The 20,680-nt window shown below is 45.1% G+C and overlaps 6 protein-coding genes across 6 annotated transcripts; 4 read left to right on the top strand and 2 right to left on the bottom strand.

Annotated features, from left to right (window-relative positions):
- Nucleotides 1-829: 829 nt before the first annotated feature.
- Nucleotides 830-3,550, top strand: Bfra_006918 (putative eukaryotic translation initiation factor 3 subunit 8 protein; the record flags this gene model as incomplete). Its single annotated transcript, XM_037337289.1, has 3 exons — nt 830-1,190; nt 1,249-2,222; nt 2,273-3,550. 3 exons carry the CDS (start codon nt 830-832, stop codon nt 3,548-3,550), a joined length of 2,613 nt encoding a protein of 870 aa, XP_037198655.1.
- Nucleotides 3,551-5,322: 1,772 nt separating this feature from the next.
- Nucleotides 5,323-6,334, top strand: Bfra_006917 (uncharacterized protein; the record flags this gene model as incomplete). Its single annotated transcript, XM_037337288.1, has 4 exons — nt 5,323-5,446; nt 5,668-5,739; nt 5,799-6,006; nt 6,253-6,334. 4 exons carry the CDS (start codon nt 5,323-5,325, stop codon nt 6,332-6,334), a joined length of 486 nt encoding a protein of 161 aa, XP_037198654.1.
- Nucleotides 6,335-7,091: 757 nt separating this feature from the next.
- Bfra_006916 (putative dna repair protein rhp26 protein) lies at nt 7,092-10,869 on the bottom strand (the record flags this gene model as incomplete). Its single annotated transcript, XM_037337287.1, has 2 exons — nt 7,092-10,514; nt 10,654-10,869. The coding sequence occupies 2 exons, from the start codon at nt 10,867-10,869 to the stop codon at nt 7,092-7,094; spliced, it is 3,639 nt and encodes a 1,212-aa protein (XP_037198653.1).
- Nucleotides 10,870-12,832: 1,963 nt separating this feature from the next.
- On the top strand, nt 12,833-15,822 carry Bfra_006915 (putative protein kinase protein; the record flags this gene model as incomplete). Its single annotated transcript, XM_037337286.1, has 5 exons — nt 12,833-13,603; nt 13,663-13,862; nt 13,927-14,086; nt 14,146-14,890; nt 14,945-15,822. 5 exons carry the CDS (start codon nt 12,833-12,835, stop codon nt 15,820-15,822), a joined length of 2,754 nt encoding a protein of 917 aa, XP_037198652.1.
- Nucleotides 15,823-16,761: 939 nt separating this feature from the next.
- Bfra_006914 (putative glycosyl transferase family protein) lies at nt 16,762-17,622 on the bottom strand (the record flags this gene model as incomplete). Its single annotated transcript, XM_037337285.1, has 1 exon — nt 16,762-17,622. One exon carries the CDS (start codon nt 17,620-17,622, stop codon nt 16,762-16,764), a length of 861 nt encoding a protein of 286 aa, XP_037198651.1.
- Nucleotides 17,623-19,212: 1,590 nt separating this feature from the next.
- Bfra_006913 (putative neutrophil cytosol factor 2 protein) lies at nt 19,213-20,207 on the top strand (the record flags this gene model as incomplete). The annotated part of the gene is made up of 2 exons (XM_037337284.1): nt 19,213-19,710; nt 19,770-20,207. The coding sequence occupies 2 exons, from the start codon at nt 19,213-19,215 to the stop codon at nt 20,205-20,207; spliced, it is 936 nt and encodes a 311-aa protein (XP_037198650.1).
- Nucleotides 20,208-20,680: the final 473 nt, after the last annotated feature.

Here is a 20,680-nt window from a genome sequence, read left to right as displayed (position 1 = left end):
GTGTCTGCGGACTTTTGGGTAGAGGGCAGGTCTTGGGATATCCGGCACTGGGCGTTAGACAATTTTGATAGCACACGATGGGAAACACATATTTTGATATCCCAACAACCTAGAGCGTAATGCTCCTAACAATAGTAATAATACCCCTTCTCTATTCTACGATTAATTATGAATCTACTCATATAATTCCCACTTTACTGCACAGGATCTATCTCGAAAGACTCTGAGCATTTGAAATGTCCAATGGCAGCCGAAGGATTCTGAAGATTACTCGTGTTCCTGAGCTCAGGCCTTATCAACATTATTGTAGAGCACTGTAACATACAACGAGCAATGTCACATTCATGGATGATTTAAACACGCAATCATTACCTCTCTCAAGAGAAATGGTAAATCTTGAAATAATCGTATGAATGTAAATATGTAACCAGTGGATAATCAATTATATGAATGAAATTGACAATGCATCGACTTCTTTCAAGGTTCAGAACAATGTGCTAACTAATCGGATGCCGATTTCTTATTGGCTTATGATAATCTTTCCGACCTTGAAGCTGTGTCCTCAACCAACCCCAAAATTGAGTGAATAGTATAGAATTGAATTTACAAATTCGTCAGTAATCTTCATTCTTTATTACTTTGATAATTTATTTATTCAATTCAAGTTGATGCGTACTTGCCACTATTCAACTTATTGATCTTTTTGTTAGGGCACGAAGCCATTTTGGTGCCAAAAAGGTCGCTTAATTTTTTTCTGCCCCGCGCATCAACAATCCTACGGGCAACCTTTTCGACACCTCTAGGCTTACCAAATCTCAACACCATCAACATGTCTAGATTTTTCCGCGGTGATAGCTCCAGCGACAGCTCCTCCGACGAGGAGGAGGATCTCTATTCCGATGACGAAGAAGTTCAAGAACAACCCGAAGAAGAATCTTCCGAAGATGATTCTGAGGAGGACGATGATGATGATGACGACTCCGACTCCAGCAGCGATGATGGAGTTGGCAAAAAGACCGGAGCGAACGCTTTCTTGAAGGACGATTCCGATTCCGATAGTGAGAGTAGTGGAGATGAGGGCGTGAAGGTCGTCAAGTCTGCGAAGAACAAGCGATTCGAAGAACTCGAGGCAACCGCAAAAGCTATTGAAAATGGCGAGAAGATCAACGATTGGGGATCGATCTCAGCAGGTCAGTAAATTTTAAATAAAAAAATTACCTGGAAACATAGCTAATTAATTTGTTGTAGAGTTCGACAAATTGAACCGTCAAGTCGCCAAACTTCTACAATCAGGCACAACCCCAAAGGTCTACATCAAAGCTATTGCCGATTTGGAGGATTTCATGAATGAGACCTTGGCAAAGCAGAAGGTGACACCAAAGAAGATGAACGCCACAAATTCTCGCGGTTTGAACGCTGTTAAGCAGAAGATCAAGAAGGCCAGCAAGGAGCACCAGAAGGACCTAGAATCATTCAGAGCCGATAAGGACGCGTACATGGAATCAGAAGACGAGGAAGTTGTGGCACCAAAACAAAAGAAAGCAAAATCCTCTTCTGCAGCAGAGGATGTTGCCGCCGATGATGATGATGAAGGATGGGGAACCGTTGGTAAGGGTGGACGAACTCTTCAATTCACACCAGAGAGCATTCTCAAGCACTTGAGAACCATTCTCGAATCTAGAGGAAAAAAGAACACCGACCGCAATGAACAAATTAAAATTATGGAGAAGTTGTACGAAGTAGCAGCCACTCCATACCAACGCATCAGAGTCCTTTTAACCCTTATTTCAACGAGATTCGACATGACTACTGGTACTCAAACTTTCATGTCCCAAGAACAATGGAAGGCAGCAGAGAAGGAATTTGGAACCCTCTTGAGTGTCCTCGAGACAAGTCGAGAATATGTAGTTGTGGAGACTGCTGAACCTTGGGAGGATGATGAAAAGCTTCCTACAGTTGCCGAAGGCGCAAAGTTCGCGATTCCAGGAAGCGTCGTCTCCTATGTCGAAAGACTTGATGACGAACTTACAAGATCGCTTCAACACATTGATCCTCACACTGCTGAATACATCGAACGTCTTTCTGATGAGAGTGATCTTTACAACAACATTGTCAGAACTATGTTGTACCAGGAGGAAATCAGCAAGGACGCCAGCTTGAACGAGCCTCAACGTAGCTTGAACAGAGTCGTCATGAGAAGATTGGAGCACGTATACTTCAAGGTTTGTAACATCTCATTTCCGTATCAAATTCTTTACTTATTCGTTTATAGCCATCCGCAGTCATCAAGATCCTCGACGAGAACTGCTGGAAAGCAGTTCCTGCAGAGCTCGATTCCACCATCACACCACGCGGCTCCGTTGAAGATGCCAAGACCTTGGTCAACGTTCTCTGCAACTACCTCTACATCAACACCGAGGGTGAAGGACTTACCAAAGCAAGGGCCATGCTTTGCCAAATCTATTTCGAGGCTTTACACGACAACTACTACAAGGCCCGTGATATGATGCTTATGTCTCATTTGCAAGAGACTATTAATTCATTCGATGTTCACAGTCAAATTTTGTTCAACCGTACTCTTGTTCAAGTTGGTCTCTGTGCTTTCCGAGCTGGTTTGGTCTATGAGGCTCAAACCACCCTCCAAGAAATCTGTGGCAGTGGCCGTCAAAAGGAGTTGCTTGCCCAAGGTGTCATGATTCAAAGATATAACCAAGTCACACCAGATCAAGAACGTCTCGAAAAACAACGTCAACTCCCATTCCACATGCACATTAACCTCGAGCTTCTTGAATGCGTTTACCTCACTTGCAGTATGCTTCTCGAAATCCCTCTATTCGCACAAACTGGCTCATCTCCCGATATCAAGAAGAGAGTTATCAGCAAGACATACAGACGTATGCTCGAGTATCATGAGCGTCAAATCTTTACCGGACCTCCTGAAAACACCAGAGATCATGTCATGCAAGCATCAAAGGCTTTGGCCCAAGGTGAATGGAAGAGAGCAACCGAATTTATCCACTCGATTAAAATTTGGGAACTCATGTCCAAGCCTGAGGAGATCAAAACAATGCTCTCAGCGCAAATCCAAGAAGAAGGTCTCCGAACCTATCTCTTTACATACGCTCCTTATTACGATACTCTATCCGTCAACAGACTCTCATCAATGTTTGACCTCTCTGACCGAAAGGTTGCTGCCATCGTTAGCAAGATGATCAGCCACGAGGAACTTGCCGCCGCATTAGACCAAGTCAACTCTTCGATCATCTTCAGAAAGGGTGTTGAGTTGAGCAGACTCCAAAGCTTGGCATTGAGCCTCAGCGACAAAGCTAGTGGCTTGATTGAAAGCAACGAGCGTACGCTCGAGACAAGAACACAAGGCACAGCCAATGCTTTTGAAAGACAAGGCGGCCGAGGTGGTCGTGGTGGTAACAGAGGAGGCCGTGGTGGTAACCGTGGTGGACGTGGTGGTATCTCCAATGCTCCAAGGCAAGCTGGTGGAACACAATTTACCGGTGGCGCTTTGGGAGCTGCTGTAGGTAGCAGAGCTTAAATACGGATGGATAGATGTGTTAATGCATTGGGAATGGGTTGCTTACAGCGCTGTAATTGGCCCAAAGGCGTTTTAATGTAGGGCTTAGGAAAAGCTAGGTTCATGCTCCACGAAGACAAAAGAATGAAATTTTTTGATCATATTTTTGGTGTTACATTTAAGGCTCCTAGACCTGAATTCCTAAACGTTTATCACTTATTTTAATGTCTCATTTTGCGAGGTAGAAGATGTATCACATATTGAAATAGTCTCTTTTCGGATTCTAGGCAATCACGCACATCATAGTCGAAGAGACAATAAAATACGTTACCAGTTAACCCGGAGAAACATTTCACTGCCAATCTCAATTAGTATGTGGAACAATGTTACCAACAATAGAAGCTTCTAGGGTTTAGGTCTAGCAACGTAGTTTGTACATTGCATATCCATCTCATTCCATCTCGTCTCATTTCGCCAAAAACCATGTTACATGTGCACTCGAGACCACCGATTGACGGGACACTGCCCAATGACCTCCAACGTCTTGCCAAATCCGGCCTTCAATTGATCTGGTTCAGAATCTACAGCTTCGATATTCGATCTGAAAATCGTCATCTCTTTGAATCTCCAAATATTTAGATCAATTTCCCAAAAGCACTTACAAAAGTAGTACTCGCCGTCTCGTCACTCTGTACAATCACCGATGAATATTTACCCCAGATCTCACCTCACACAATGCGGGCTTCAGACTTCGGGTATGACTCCCCGCAACCGTGTTGCAGTGTACAGTGTAAAGCGATGGAGGGACTGACTGAAATATTTATGTATGTATGTATGTATGTCCGGCCGTTGGTGATTAGTGAGGAGGTGGTACGAAGTAGGTATGGTGGGTGGGACGGGTGGATGGATGGTACAGACTGGTATGGTGCTGAGAAAGTTTGAGTTTGTGGAGAAGTGCGGAGAACCTGGTGGGTGGTGAGTAATGTGGGATGAGGAATTGCGTGGGAGTGTTGTGTTGTTGTGTTGGTGGACTTTTGTGAGGTGGTGTGGTGTGGTGTGGTGGGGAGGTGGATGGGTGGATGGATTTGTATTTCGTGCATATCAGATCAGCTCACACTTTTGCAGTATGAATCTCTAGATATCATACTATATCATCCCATACCATCTCATCACACCCCATCCCATCCCATTCCGTCGAATCAAACCCAGCTGTTCCACTCAAAATCACATGCTAATCAACCCAAACATAACAACAAGAATCCCAAACGCAAAAACACGAGAAGAGAAGGTTACATGCACACCTCGTATCGAAACTTGATCAAATAATTTCTCGTACAGAGCGAGTATTGCACATGTTACAATTGTGACTTATGAGGTCATTGTAGAGTCGAGAGTTACTTACCGTAGGACTGTGGGAGAAGATCTGGGATGTGCAGGATTATTGTACTGCATTGTGCTGATGAATGGGGAAAGGTATTGGGGAGTACAGATACAGGGGATACATAGAACGAGATACGAGAAGTGTGTCTTCTGATCGATTTGTTAGGTAGGTGGATAGATGAGTAGATGGGTTTCATTTACAGATATCCCCGTGTTGTAAATCTATGACGTCCTCATATATTCAATCTCATAAACATAGATATGTGATACCACTCCTACAACTCCAAATCAAACCTATAAAATCTAAAAGCTTCCCCCTTCTTTTACCAAATCTTCACTTCTTCTTCATCTTTGAGTAGGGTCTTCAATATTTTCAATATCTTCAGTAGTTAAACCCATCAAAACAAACAAAAATGCACACCAATTTCCTCATCACCGCATTCGCAACATCAGCTCTCGCGGTCTCGGTCCCGCGCGCAGCGAGTTCTTCAAGTTTGATCCCGGATGTGCAGTGGAAGGTTTCGGGGTTTACGAGACGTGAGTTTAGATTTTTTCTAATGTTGGTTTTGGTGTTTGGATGTAGGATGTTTTGACGAGAACTGGAGTTTTGTTTTCCAGGGGGAGGAGGGGAAAGGAAGTGCACGAGCAGAAGGAGAAGGATGTGCATGAGGATGTGAGGATGTGACAAAGTGTGAAGGATACGAAATGACATAAAAGCGTGACGATATCACCAGAAAAACACACTAACCCATACCCAGCATGTACCGCCACAATCTGCACATACAACTTCACTATTAGTGTTATCCCCAGCAGTGGTCCTATAGTCAATAGTACGTTTCCTCTCCCTCTCCCCTCCCTCCCCTCTATCTCATCTAACACCCCCTCCCAGTCCCTTGCCTCTACAACGACGCCTCCTCCACCCCTCCCACATCCTCCACCCCCCAAACACACTCCTACTCCGCTCTATCCTGCAGCAGTACCCTCGTCGATGGCAAACCAGTCCCGAGCACTTGGCAGGTAAATTGGGGGTATAATCCTAATGGAGATTTTGCGGTCATGACGATTGTGGATACGGAAAAGGGGAATGATGCGTTTTTGTGAGTTTATCTTTCCTTTCTCTACTTTTCTGTTTTTGCTTGCACTCTTTTGCTGAGAGGGGTTGGGGATTGTCGGGTTTTCTGGGAGGAGAAATGAGAGGAGGGGGTTGATGTGTAAATTCATGCTCGCTTTCCATGGCCCCCTCTCACCCCTCCCCTCATTCTCCCCTTCCCCCTTCCTCTCCCCTCCTCTTCCCAATACTCCAACGAAGACCAATAAACTAACACCCCTCCTCCCCCATCCAGCGGCTGGAACCAAATAACCAGCACCACCACCTTCGAAGACAAAGGACCCAACACCGTTTACAAGCTTGGTACATTTACTTAAGTCTTGAGTATATTTCCATCTCAGTTCCGGCTTTCTGTTCTAGGTTTGGTTTTTGGTTTTGCTTTATGTGAAATGGATGGAGAGATGGATTTTCTTTCCTTTCTTCCCCCCTTTCAACTTTTCCATTCCCCTCGCCTGAAGGAGATCCGGAGGGGAGAATTACCGGGTGTTCTTTCCTTTCTTGGAGGGTAGGGGGGATATTGTTGTTTTCATTTTCATTCTCATTCTCATTCTTATTCTTATTCTGATTTTTGGCTTGATTTCAACTGCGCCGATTTGTGAATTAGGGAATTAAGGTGGCAAAAGGGCTGGATGGATGGATAAAAGAACGAAATTGCGCATCAAAAAGAGGAGAGATTCAGAAAATTGAATATTATGAATGCCAAAGTCTACCTACTTGGTATCCGAAGCCTCATCCAAAATAAAATTGACAAGTGAATAAACCTCGTTTGTCCAAAAGAAGAGACTACCAATATCAACACTCATACAAGAAGCCTGATTCGAGTAATTGTTGTATTCTTGATTCATCTATGATAAAAATCTTATGTATCCGACTATTGCACCGACTCCGCCGTGCTGTCCCAACCGAAGGACTAAAGGATATCTTCCAACGCCCATCGCCAATGCATGCATACAAATGCTATGGCACAAAAGTTTATTAAATCTCTCAGCCATTCCCGTCTACTACACCTTCATATATAAATCACCACCCTTTCCTGAACGCCTCGATATCTTATGAAATGCTCAATCGTATCAATTATTTGAATTCATCTTTCAAAACCCACTTAGCCCTCATCCTGCTATTCGTACCATGTTCACATATTGCAACTTCCGTTAGAGTATGCTTGAATTCAGCCGTCACTCGATCAGAAGTACAATATCGATCAAAATGGTTGACTACGGCCTGACTCGGAACTGAACCGCCCATTCTCTTGATGAAATCAACAATCATCTTGGCGAAATCATGGCGTTGACGCCCAGCTGGACGATTTGGAGTTGCAGCGCGTGAGCTACTCGAGCTAGAAGGCTGCGTGATACCTTGTCTGTTTGAAAGACTTGATAAAACACCTGATGAACTTGGACCTGCACCTCGTCGAACATTAGTCGGTCTACCAGCGGATCCAAATTCTCCAGTCCAAGTGACAGTTCCAGGTGCAATGCTTCTTGCTGCTTCTCCAGCACGTCTCAGTGCTGTAGCAGATTCTGCAGCAATTCTCTTGGCTTCACGCTCAATCATGCCACGGTCTGCCGCAACCTTCATCTTCCCATTAATAATTTGATCGTGTTCAAGAGCACTGTGGACTCCAGAACGAGCAAAAATACCTTCCATTAATCTGGACTCTTCATTGTTATCTTTGTCTCTCTCCTCGGAAGGATCGTTGAACTGTTCGAGTTCAGCAACACCAGCGAGGTTACGAAGATCGGATTCTGAATCACCTTGACCAGGGTCGGCAGACAAACTACGAGATGACGAAGGACTGGAAGTTTTGTTGAATTGAACCTCTGTGCCTTTGAACATCTCACCAGTCTCCGTGGTCCCACCATCTTGGTCACCAAGAGTGAAAAGGTCGTATAGGTCCTTCATGGCAAATGTTTGTCGCTGCTTCGGATCCTTGAGAATCTTGTTTGTCAGAAACTGTTTGAAAATTTGTCGATGATAGATCTTCTCTTCGATAGTGCCAGCAGTCATAAGTCGGTATATAGTGACCTCCTTCTTTTGACCAAGACGCCATGCACGTTCTCGAGCTTGTACGTCGGTGGATGGATTCCAATCAGGATCAAATATGATTACCCGATTTGCACCAGTGAGGTTGACTCCGAGACCCCCAACTTTAGTGGTAAGGAGAAACACATGCATATCAGGGTCATTGTTGAACTGATCAACGAGAGTCTGTCTATCCTTGACTGCTGTGCCACCATCCATACGGAGATAGTTGAATCCACCAAGTTTCTTGACGAACTCTTCAAGAATGTCAAGCATTTGAACACCTTGACTGAAGAGTAAAGTCTTGTGTCCATAGCCCTTCCACATCTGCAAGAGTGCCTTCACAACTTGCATTTTTCCAGATTTATTTCCATTGCCCCATTTGTAATCTGGCTTGGTTTTCAATCGTTTATCCAAAAGATCTGGATGATTGCAGATCTTGCGCAATATGTCAATGCCATAAAGCGATTGACGACTGCGATTTAGAATTGACTTCATGTCATCAGATGCAAGGAACATTTCATATGCATCTCTTTGAGGTCTCGTGAGCTTACAGAATAAAACTTGCTCACTCTTCTTTGGCAAATCTGCCGCAACATCAATCTTTAATCGTTGAAGTAAATATGGACTGATAGCATCTTTCAAAGTTTCAGCACATTTAGTAGCCGTGAGGACTTGTAGATTGGTGGCGTTCGCGTAACCTCCAATTTTGATGGGAACCTCGAATGATTGTCGGAAATTGACCAAAGTACCTAAACGCATAGGAAAGACGAAATCAAACAGTGACCACAGCTCTATTAACCCATTTTGCATGGGAGTACCCGAGAGAATCACACGATTGGGTGTTCGTAGTTCTTTGCAGTAGATAGTGACAGCAGTGTTAGGGTTTCGAATCTTATGTCCCTCGTCCAGTACAGCGTAATCCCAGTCAACATTGATGAGGGTATCACTATAGGTCTGAAGTCCAGCATATGTGGTGACCAAGACATGGCCATGCTTGACAACACGATCGACAATTTTCTGAGCAAGCTTTTGCGACTTTGGAGCTTTCTTGGTTGTTTGACCGTAGAGAATCTCGTCCTCTTCTTCTTCCAATCTGCCTTCATTTCCAACGTTGAGCATGCCGGTACCAGAACTATGCAAAATCGAAACTCTCAAAGCCGGCCACCATCGATGAAACTCATTAACCCATTGTCGAAGGACAGTTGCAGGAGCAACTACAATAACAGGCTTTGTAAGCTTTTTACTGTAATGTAAACCAGCTAAAAAGGATATCATCTGAATGGTCTTGCCAAGACCCATTTCATCCCCAATGATACCTCCAACTTGTTGATTGTAAAGTTCCGACAACCATTGAACACCAGTCTTTTGATAGTCAAAGAGCGCAGGGAAGATATCACCAGGCAACTTTAGACCGTTTTCAAACTCATGATCAGGTTGTCCTGGGCATGGCTTGAACCATTCCTTTTCCAAAGATTTTTCTGCAGCTGCATCTTCCTCATTTTGAGGATTATTTTCTAGATGCTGTCGTCGTGCAGCGCTTCGTTTCTCCACCCATTTTGCAAGGCGTGCTTGATACATATTCTCGTTTCCATCATCAATCCCGACCAAGCTCTGTGCCTCATCTGCTCGAGCTTTGCCCGGCTTAGACCTCTTCTTAGTCGCAGTACGAGCTGTCATCAAGGCATCATCTTCGTCATCTTCATCATCCAATTCCCCATCTTCATCGGCTAAATTTTCAGGGGTAAAAGCATCATCATCTGCTGGAGACGAACGAGCGGGGGATACATCTGCGAAGGAGCCATTCGCGAGCCTTCTCTTCTTTCGAGGACGAAGACCGAATTCACTCTCAGTTGTACTCAATTTAGTATCTGCGACATCTGCGAACCCTGGTAGACGAAGATTCTGATGTGATCTAGGCTCCGCTTGAGCATTTCCTGATCCGTTGTCATCCTTCTCTTCTGCGTCCCTTAGCGCATCAGTAAGTGCCGATTGAACATGATCGGTAGCTGCATCTGAAGTTTGTTGAAATGGGGTAATTTTTCCTGTGCGAATCAGGAATTCTCTTTGGCTTTCATTAGGCATTCGTCTGCTTCCACCAGCAGCATCAGCTTCGGCATGGTTATCATTGTGCTGATGTCTTTCATCAATTCGCTTTTGAATGTCGGTAATGTCATTCTTGAAAGCAAAAATGTCGGCTTCGATTTTCGAGATCTCATCCATGCACCTTTGGCGCATCAATGGATTGTTCGAGAGATTATTGAGACGGCGTTCTTGGGTATGTTTCTGAGTCTCGAGTTTCTCGATACCGTTCCGAACCTTTTCAATGCGCTTCTGATCCCGCTGATCTTCTTGCTCAATCATTACCAGATTGGCTTGGTTCGTAATGTCTCGTTCGAGGTCATCCTGATTGCGAACCGTTTCAGTCAAACCGGCTAGAGCACTGGCTTCATCTTGAGGTTGCTGCTGGCCAGTCTATTGCGAAAGTATGTTAGTATACTTAAATTAGAGGTTAGAACAGGGGAAAGCCTGGGGACCTAGAGCACTTTGAATGTCCGAGATAACCTTAAACACTGTGAAGTAGGATTCGTGGCAGGGGGACATTTCAACATACCAATCTCTCCGATCCAAGACTGTGGTCTTTTGTATCTATATCGCTATCGCTGAGAAGTGCTTCGTCGGCAACGACGGCTGCAGCTTCTTGGATAGTATCAGTGTGTTCTCGGTGAAGTCTAACATTGTGATGAGGTGGAGACATGCTCTCAGATTTGATATGAGCTGAATTATCACGACGATTGTGAGGCTCGGTAGATGAACTCATTTTGGCCATTCATCAACCCCGTGGACGTTGATTGAATCGGGAGAAATGGAAGATTGTTGTAAAAGGAAACCAGTACAATATGAAAGGGAATGTGTGTATTAATTTGTGGGCAGGGAGAAGGTTTGAAGAGGTCGAAGGTGAACACTACTAGGTAGGTACCGTAGGTAACGATGAGAGGCGACTACGGCACCGGGTGAAGTGAAATAATTAAGATACGGAAATCAAACCTTAGATTTTATTAAGAGTAGCAAACAGTTTACGGATAGTAAGTTAATGAAGTCGTCCTTCAATGAAGAGAACAAAGTGTGAAGATTCGCGGTCTCTCTTCACCATCGATAAACTCGATCACTTGTCACGATAGGAAGAGAGAAAAAAGGATTGATATCGGATGCTTCTTCACCGTATGCGTCATTGGATTGATGGTAGGGATTGATTGCTTGTGGAAATTAGGTAGATGCTGGGTAGGTGCTGGGTAGGTGCTCGGTAGGCGCGAGGCTAGCCTTACTGGAGTTGAGATACTGAGGCAACTGCGGCACGCGTGAGGGGACCACAGGTACAAGTGGTACATACTGGGATAAATTCGATGGAGCACCCATACTCAAATTTGCTTTTACTTATCTTTGAAACTTTGGGGGGTAATTCTTGGGATGTGAATGATCAGATCAATAAGAATTCAATGCATTTGATTAACAGATAACGTCATTAGATAGATTGATTGCTTTTCCTGCAAAACATTCCGACTATTGAGGATTGAGGATTGAGGATTGAGTGAGGACTGATGGCACGCAACTCCTGTCTACCAACCTGTAACAATTGAAGGGATGATTTAATTTGACTGTAGCGTATCCGCGTTTGGAATATGCTACAGCCATTTGACCATTCGATACTTGGGTTTCAAAAGAACAAAGACGATCCTGTCCTTCCTTTCAAGAAAATGGGTTGGCGTCTCTTTTACTTTGCTTCGAGATTAGACTTCGTATTTGGCTACAAGGGATTCTGGTGTACATGCCCTCAGGGGGTAGGTATGGCTGGACGTTGGCTTGCTTGACACACGAAGAAGAGGAAGAAGAGGAAGAAGAAGAAGAAACCACAAACGGCATCTGTTATTAGTCGCATACAAAGTATAATAAGAGGTCCTGCGTAGATTGTCTGTGTAGATTATCTGTGTAGATTGTCTGCGTAGATTGCCTGCGTAGATTGTCTGCGTAAGCCAATGTCATCCTTCCAAACCATTGGGCATCCATATGGGCAACGTGCATCTATCCAAATCCCAATCACATGTACATATAAACAAATCGTAGATATACATGTACCTGTCTATCTTGTGTTGAATCCCTATCTAGGTGAATGCTATACTAAACCATACCACACCATACCATCTATCCCATCCATACCTACATCGTAAACATTCTCTTTATTCCACCCAGCCATCCATTCATTGTGTTGGTGCCCAGGAATCTTGCTTTGCTTGAAGGAATCGTAACAATAATTTCATGCTTCGATTGGGCAACTCGTTAATAAACCCGTTCCCAGATTCGCTACTCTTTTTTAGTTCACAAAGTCCCCCCGGCTACGGCTACGAAAGCAACGAGGATCCTATCCTCTGTGGTGTGTGAATCCATCAATTAATTCTAGGACACTTGCTTGCTACATCATTCCCCCCCCCAGTCACCAAGTGAATTTATCGACTACACTCCACTATCTCCAACTTCCTTTTTATTCACTCACCATGATATATTGAGCAGTATTTGGTACTCCATAGGCTATTTTTGCCTCTGCATAGAGGTTGAATTGGTTTTATTGCGACGCGTTTCTCTCTACCCACGGCTTTCTGGTGGCAGACCTTTCGACAACATTGTGCGACATATCACATCTGCGTCCTTAATTATTCCTTCACAAAGGCGACAATTGTGCCCAATACCTTCAGGATTCCCCCACTCAAAATCTCGAACATCTCCACAGTATCGCCAAAATGGACCAGTGGCAGAATTATTCTGAATCATCAGGTTCAAGAAGGTACAACGGAAACCCCCCACCAGCCCATCCCCAAATGGCTAGAGATTATAACGGGAACCCCCAAACCCAACCTCCAGCAGGTTTTACATACGACCAATATCAAGGAGGTTTAGGATCACATCCTCAGTCTCTGGCAACCTCTCCTGCTATTCCTCAGATGACGGATGGAAACGGAGATGTGGCCATGCAAGACTCTGGAGATCAATACAACATGAAATATCCTATGCGCCCTCATCATCAACAACATCTTTCAGGCAACCAAAGGTTATCTCACCAATCGCCGCAAGAACCATCTGCGGCGGCTCAACGTTATTCTCCAATGGAGACTTTATCGCCAACATCCCCGTATGGCGCAACGCAACAGCAAAACTCAAATCAATACATGTCACCACCGGGGGCTGGTAGCAGACAATCTCCTTCGAAGAATGCCTCGTACTCTTCACCAAACGCGTACTATCCTAATCGTCAACAATTACCACCCATTCAGCCGTATGCTTCCAATTCTAACAATGAATCATACCCAACTTCCGCGACCCAACAGCTGAATGCCATGTTTGGTAATGATCCAAAGTCTCCTCGGCGGCCAGTACCTCAGTCGGCGCAAGGTCCACCTGGAAGAGGACCAGTTCCCGAATTTACAAAGATTCGTTCTACTTCTGATTTGCAACCAAAGGTTAATGCGCAACCGGCGTTTCGCAGGGCCAATCCAGAGGGCGGGTTCATAAGTGTAAGCTTTGTCACGATGCGCAATATGATTGAAATTTGTGCTAAATGTTTCCATTGCAGCCTCTTCAAGCTCTTACGAGCCATCTCCCCTCTACCTATCGGATATGCAATCCTAGCTTCAAGTACGAATCCTCGCGGAATCCCCGCAGAGTGCTCACGAAACCGAGCAAAGGTGTCAAGAATGATGGGTTCGATAACGAAGATAGCGATTATATACTTTATGTGAATGACATTCTCGGGTCTGAGGAAACTACTCATAAGTATGTTTCGAGGTTGATATTAACTCTAGATTCCGAGGAATCCTCCTGCTAACACATTTCGCAGAAACCGCTATCTCATTCTTGATGTTCTTGGTCAAGGAACCTTCGGACAAGTTGTCAAGTGTCAGAATCTGAAGACTCAGGAAGTTGTTGCTGTAAAGGTGGTGAAGAATAGAACTGCGTACTTTAACCAAAGTATGATGGAGGTTTCCGTTCTAGACTTGGTAAGTTCTTGTCATGAAACTGTGTTCCTCATTCACTGACTTTTGTCTTTTTATTATAGCTCAACACAAAGCTTGACAAGAACGATGATCACCATCTATTGCGACTCAAAGACACATTCATTCATCGTCAACATCTTTGTCTTGTTTTCGAATTACTCAGTGTGAATTTGTATGAATTGATCAAGCAAAATCAGTTCCGAGGCTTGAGCACCACACTTGTGCGAGTTTTTGCCCAACAACTCTTGAACGGGTTGAGCTTGCTGAATAAAGCGCGACTCATTCATTGCGATTTGAAGCCGGAAAACATTTTACTCAAGAACCTCGAAAGTCCCATCATCAAGATCATCGATTTTGGATCAGCCTGTGATGAACGACAAACAGTATACACATACATTCAGTCAAGGTTTTACAGATCTCCCGAGGTATTACTTGGTTTACCATATTCATCAGCTATCGATATGTGGTCGTTAGGCTGTATTGTTGTTGAATTGTTCTTGGGTCTTCCTCTGTTTCCAGGATCCTCTGAATACAACCAAGTTTCCCGAATAGTGGAGATGTTGGGAAACCCACCAAATTGGATGCTTGAGATGGGAAAGCAATCTGGAGACTTCTTCGAGAAGAGGCACGATGTAGATGATTATGGCAGAAGAACATATCATCTCAAATCTATGGAGCAGTATTCTCGCGAGCATGGATCAAAGGAGCAACCAAGTAAAAAATACTTCCAAGCTACCACCCTTCCGGAGATTATTCGTTCTTATGCGATGCCACGGAAGAATATGAAGCCAAACGAAATAGAGCGAGGTAAGATAAAGCCCTATACTTCTTGTGAACCTTTGACTGACAACTGTATCGTAGAAATGAACAACAGAGTTGCTTTCATCGACTTCGTTCGTGGTTTACTCAACATCAATCCTTTGGAGCGCTGGTCTCCACAACAGGCCAAGCTACATCCATTCATCACCCAGCAAAAGTTCACCGGTCCATTCGTTCCACCAATGAATCTCAAGTCAAGTGCTATAAATAGATCTCCTGCTCCCGGAACGACACAGCAGCAGCAGGCTGAAGCATTGAGCAAGCAGCGAGCCCAGGCAGCTCAAGCTCAAGCCCATTCACAGGCTCAGTCTGCAGCTCATGCTTCATACACTGCTGGTGTCCCGGTCAATTCATATGGCCAAGTGCCACCAAACCAACAGCACCCGCCGATGTACAACAATAACAATATGTACACTCCAAACTCCAACCATCAGGCTCCTCACCAGGCTCCTCACCAAGCTCCTCACCAGGCACCTCACCAAGCCGCCCCACCTCCATACCCCACGCAACAAGGGTATAACCAAATGGGAATGATGGGACAACCGCCAACACAGATGCCACCAGCGCAATATGGAGCTGGTCCTTCACAGCAACAGCCAAGTCTCTATCAGCAGGCTACTGTGAGGTCTGGAAGGCAACGTGCTTCGACAATGGAAGTTCAACAGGGAGGTATACCTGTGACGATACAAAGAGTTGCTAGTCATCTTGACCCTAGCCAACCTATCCGTTTGCAACCCAGCCCTGCGTATTATCCACCTCCACCTGATGGAGTTCCCGATGGAAATCCTGGTAGTGCACGAAGAAGGGGGAGCAGAGCTGCTCAGGGTGGACAAGCGCCTACCAGAAATCGCGATTTCATCCGAAATCTAGAAGATCGAACACTGGAGGAGGGATTCATGGGGCAGAGCCAATGGCACTGAGCTCCACGACCTTAAATTTGTAGGACGAGTAGAATGATCGAGGACCAGCGACAGCGAATCACGCTAAACTTATAATCTGGAAATGCCAACTGCAGTTTGGAAGCTAGTGTTCATATTATTCTTCGCGCATTATATGATAGGCGTGTGTTGTCATAGGGATCGGGAAAAATTTGAATCATGATACCCAACGGCGGGGCTTTTCTACGAATATCACTCTAGGGTGGAGACTATAGGTTTCTACGTAGTGATGAGTTCTGCAACGAGATGAGAAGGGCATAATTGGAATGAAGGGATGAAATTATAGGGAAATGAATTAGCGAGGGTGCTTTAAAACTTCTTCGGAAAGTATTGGGGGAGGGAGAATGTGCGCGGTCTTTTGCTAGTATGAGAGTTGCACTTCAGAATTCGATTCATGTAAGCTATTAGTTATTGCATGGATGGATGGATTCAAACAGTTAAAGATGAGAGAGAGCTAGGTGAAAATGCAATGGGGAGAATATAAAAGAGCGCAGTACGCCGGGTTTTCTCAGTTTGATGGCTCTAGAAATACGCTTGTGATAGATGTGATCTCTCCTAGATGTGTTCACGGGTGCTAACGATGAGCGACTGGACACTAGTGTGTTTTGGTCTTTGACTAACGGCTGGACTGAATCTACACTCATACTCCCACAAGATGGGGAGGGTAATCACAACCCAAACTTCAATTCATCAGTCAATTAAGCCTTGAACAGTGTCGCTGAGATATGTTCTGATTGAGCTCTAGACACGTGGGTGCTAGTTACGCTGTGTATGTACAGAATATACAGATTCTATCCTTTCACCAACTCCCCTTTAAATCCTCAATCTATCGCTCGACCCAATGCCAACATCAAACAGCTTTGAAAATTCACAAACTCTGAACTCCTCAACCCCAGTCCCTCAAGCCATAACTCAAAAATCCTAATCCACCAATTCTCCCACCAATTTCAAAATCTCCATCTCCCCCGCTTCCTTTCGTTCCTCCTCCCATTTTCCATAAGCATCCCACCACCACCCATGCGTCACACCATCATTCCCCTTATACCCCGCTACCCCATCTGCACCCACACGTTTCGACCACGGCTTATCAACTATATAATGCAAGCCTCTCACCTCCTCATCGCGCCACATCTCCGGATGCCAATACCGCCATGTTTTCAAGGCATTCCATTTCCATCCCACGCTCACCCATCTATCGCGCCACCACTCGGTGATAAAATCCTGATCCGGAAATTGATAGCTCGAAATCTCAGTCTCATGCGTATCGATAAATTTCCACATGTCGTCCCAAGTTTCCTTGCTGGGCGCAAATATAAATACTCCCGAATTGAGAAGCGTATGTGTTTGCGGCCCGCTGGATCCAGATGGCACGGGTGGGTTGTGTTCGACGGGATTGGGACTGGGGGTTACATAGGCGCAGTTTTCGCGCGTCCAGGACGCCGGGGCCCAGGTGTCGTGCTCGAGGTTGCACACGCAGACGTGGTTGGCGGCGAGGAGTTTGCCGGCTTCGCCCGGGATGGCCGGGTTAGTGAGAGGATGTTTGAAAACGAGTTCGTCCATGGGCCCGAAGATTAGAATGTCGGCGTCGAGGAAACAGATACGCTCGTAGGGATAGGTGTACAGGGAGAATACTTGGAGTTTGGTCCAGGTGGAGGCGAAGCGGGCGGCGACGCCGGAGTTGGCGCTGAGGTTTAGGAGGGGCGTGGGGTGAAGGATTATGTTTGAGGCGACGGCTTCGCGCTCGAGAGCGGGGAGGTAGTGCTCGGGGAGGTTGGCGTACATGAGGATGAGCGGGAATTGGGAACCGTGCTTTTTGAGAGTGTGTGCGAGGAGGATGGCGCCGGGGAGATAGGAGGGAGAGGTTATGAGGGTGGCGTAGGCGGCGGCGGGGTCGTTGGGGGTGTGGTGGTGGTGGAGGGGAAGTGTGCGGAGGTGGGGGATGTGGTGGCGGAGCTGGGAGTGGACATTTTGGGGATGGGGGATGGTTGAAGGAGGGGGTAATAGGTAGGTAGGTTAATAGAGATTGAAAACTACTATTTGGCAAAAGAAAAAAAAACGGTTGTGTAGCAATCCTGAGTAAGTACCGAGAGGTAGGTAGATATCAAAATCAAACGGTAAACATGAATAACATCTCAGTAGATGCAAAAGAAAAATCCTAAAGTAAATACCTAGGTACTTCTTATACTCGACTCGAGAAGGAGTTCCTGCCGCGTTTTTTTTTTATCGCCACTACACAACACGGCAGGAATAACCTAACGTTAATGTTGACTGGGAGATTTTGGGTAATGTACTAGGTATGGAGGTAAGGAACTGCTAGGTACGAGTACCTAGGTAGGGGGTAGGTAGGTAGGTGAGAAAAATCTAGACGTCATGGAATTGGATGAAAGGCGTCGGTAGGTAGCGAGTGAATGGATAACTGTCTTTGTATAGGGAGGTAGGTGCTTAGGTGTTGTGAAAATCCTTTTGCTCGGAGGACTTATCTGCTTTTTGATATCATACCGGTATCTTGTATGTATGTATGTTTGTATGTATATATACATAATAAATACAAACAAAATAAAGAAGATACATCAAACAATCTCTCAATAGGCATTACCAAAGTTGGCCCGATACATGTGAGTACCAGACAACAAAAATAACACAATTCCAATTTCAATTCCAAATTAAAAAGCCAAGTCCCATAGCCTGCTCTTGAATGAAATCGAAGTGGCCAATTCGATTCCGGTCTGGATCTTCCATCTAGATATTTTTTATTCTCCTATGTAGCGCGGAACCCTTGCGAGCGAGCCATGGGAAAGTTTATTCCTCGGCTAGATCGTTCCCCAGATCTTATCTTATCTCAAGAGGGAGTGTACCTCCCCTTCGTATCTAGGTAGGCCAAGCACCAAACCTGCGCAAATTTGAAAATAATTCAGCCTTTTTCAATATCGAATTATAATTTGATTTGGTGTTTTCAATCTTCTGAAATCAAGAACCAAGAAGTGTTTTTTGGAATAAATTATGGATATTGTGAATTTCATAAGGGAATATCGTTTTCTTAGGCATTCTGATCTTGGATTTTGATTAAAGTATGGACTTTTGGTGGCCGCCTTTTTCTCCGAGTCGCGAGGGGTAGTCTAGCAGAATGTCGGATTACCCAAAAGCTCGGAGGATTCGCATTTTTCGGCATTTGAATGGTCAGCAAGAAATGGTCAGCAAGAAAATGGGATATGATGAATGGTCAGCAATTGGAAATCACCCCTCCCCCCTCTCAATCCGCATTCTGGGGCAGGTGGAATTATCGAGATTGGGACATTTTCCTGTTCTTGGATTTTTTGGTTCTTTTACCTTCATAATGTATAAATCCCCGTTTTATAAAAGTGAGAAGTGTAAATGCATCGTGTGTTTCCTTTTCCTTTTCGCTCCTTGCTCCTCTTTACCACCCTGAGATTGGACGCTGTAGTACCGGTTCCGAGTACGATTTCTACGTGCGTTAGTTCGGTCAGATCTTTATCTTTATCTTCAGGTCTTGGTTTTGGTTTTGGTCCCGCCTCGAGAGATATAAATTGGACGGCGCTTGTGAAGGGCAATTGCATCGCGTGGAATACTCACAGCCGTATACCCATTGCTCAATTTACGCAAACTCGAAGCGCAAAAATGTCGACGTCGAGTAAGGATGTAGAAGAGGTGATTGATAGGGCGACGGAGCCGGTAAGCAAGCAAGAGGAGATATTGGGAGAAAACGAGGGGAGGGAAGAAGCATCGAAGGTGGTTGAAATGGAAGAGAAGAAAATAGAGAAGAAAGAAGAGAAGAAAGAAGAAGCGCTCCCGAAGTTAAGCGCTGCAGATTTTAAAATCTATAATTCCATGGCGGAACATATGAATTATTTCGTACGTTTACTTCTTCATCCTCATCCCAACTCAACTCAACTCAACTAACCCACCCCCAGCACAACCACTTCCGACAAACCTGGACGCTCCTCAAAACCGCCACGACCAATAACCAACGACCGCGCGATCTCTCTCTCCGCCAATTCCTCCAAACCGGACTTTCCTTTCTCTCCCAACTTGAAGTCCACCACGGCATCGAAGAACAACACATATTTCCCGTTCTGGCGCGCAAGATGCCGGAATTCGCGAATGGGAAAAATGCAGCAGAGTTGTTGAGACAGCATAGGGAGATTCACAAGGGGATGGATGTTATGCAGGAGTATCTGGAGAAGTGTAGGGATGGAGAAACGGAGTTGAGTTTGAAGGTTTTGGGGGAGAAGATGGATGGGTTTGGGGAGGTGTTGTGGAAGCATTTGGATCAGGAGGTGGAGACTTTGGGGGCGGAGAATATGAGGAGGTATTGGTCGAGGGAGGAGATGAGGAGGATGCCGATGTAAGGGAGGGAGAGGAGGGGAGGATATGAGGTTTTAGCGAGGATGAGAAAGAGGGGGGGGGGGGGAGGAGTTAACTTTAATTCAATGGGAGAGGAGACATTGTGAGAATTTCCTGAGAATTGCTAGCCTGAAGAATGTTACTATACTGAGAAAGTATAAATAGAATCATTGAACATCTAATTTCCATAGGATGATAAGAGCAGTGTAGTCCATACACTCGTTCGCCTCATAGAACTGAACATCCAAAGCAAGCCAGTACCAGATAAAACGTGATGTATCATATACCCAACTTCCCCACATAATATCCGAGAGCAAGGCTTATTTATGTTCTCGGGTTCAAGTATTGGTGTGTGTTTATTCCAAGCATTGAAAATGAGGCTTGCGATATGCACGATTCAGCGGCTGATTTTGTGTACCCCCGGGATTTTTGTACTCAAATGTATACACACTGTCGCGTTGGCACTCCACCCAAACCT

The sequence above is a fragment of the Botrytis fragariae genome (genome assembly GCF_013461495.1).
Source record: "Botrytis fragariae strain BVB16 chromosome Unknown tig00000000, whole genome shotgun sequence".
NCBI lineage: Eukaryota > Fungi > Ascomycota > Leotiomycetes > Helotiales > Sclerotiniaceae > Botrytis > Botrytis fragariae.
Note: the sequence above shows the minus strand (reverse complement) of the source record. Positions and strands in the feature narration are given on the sequence as shown.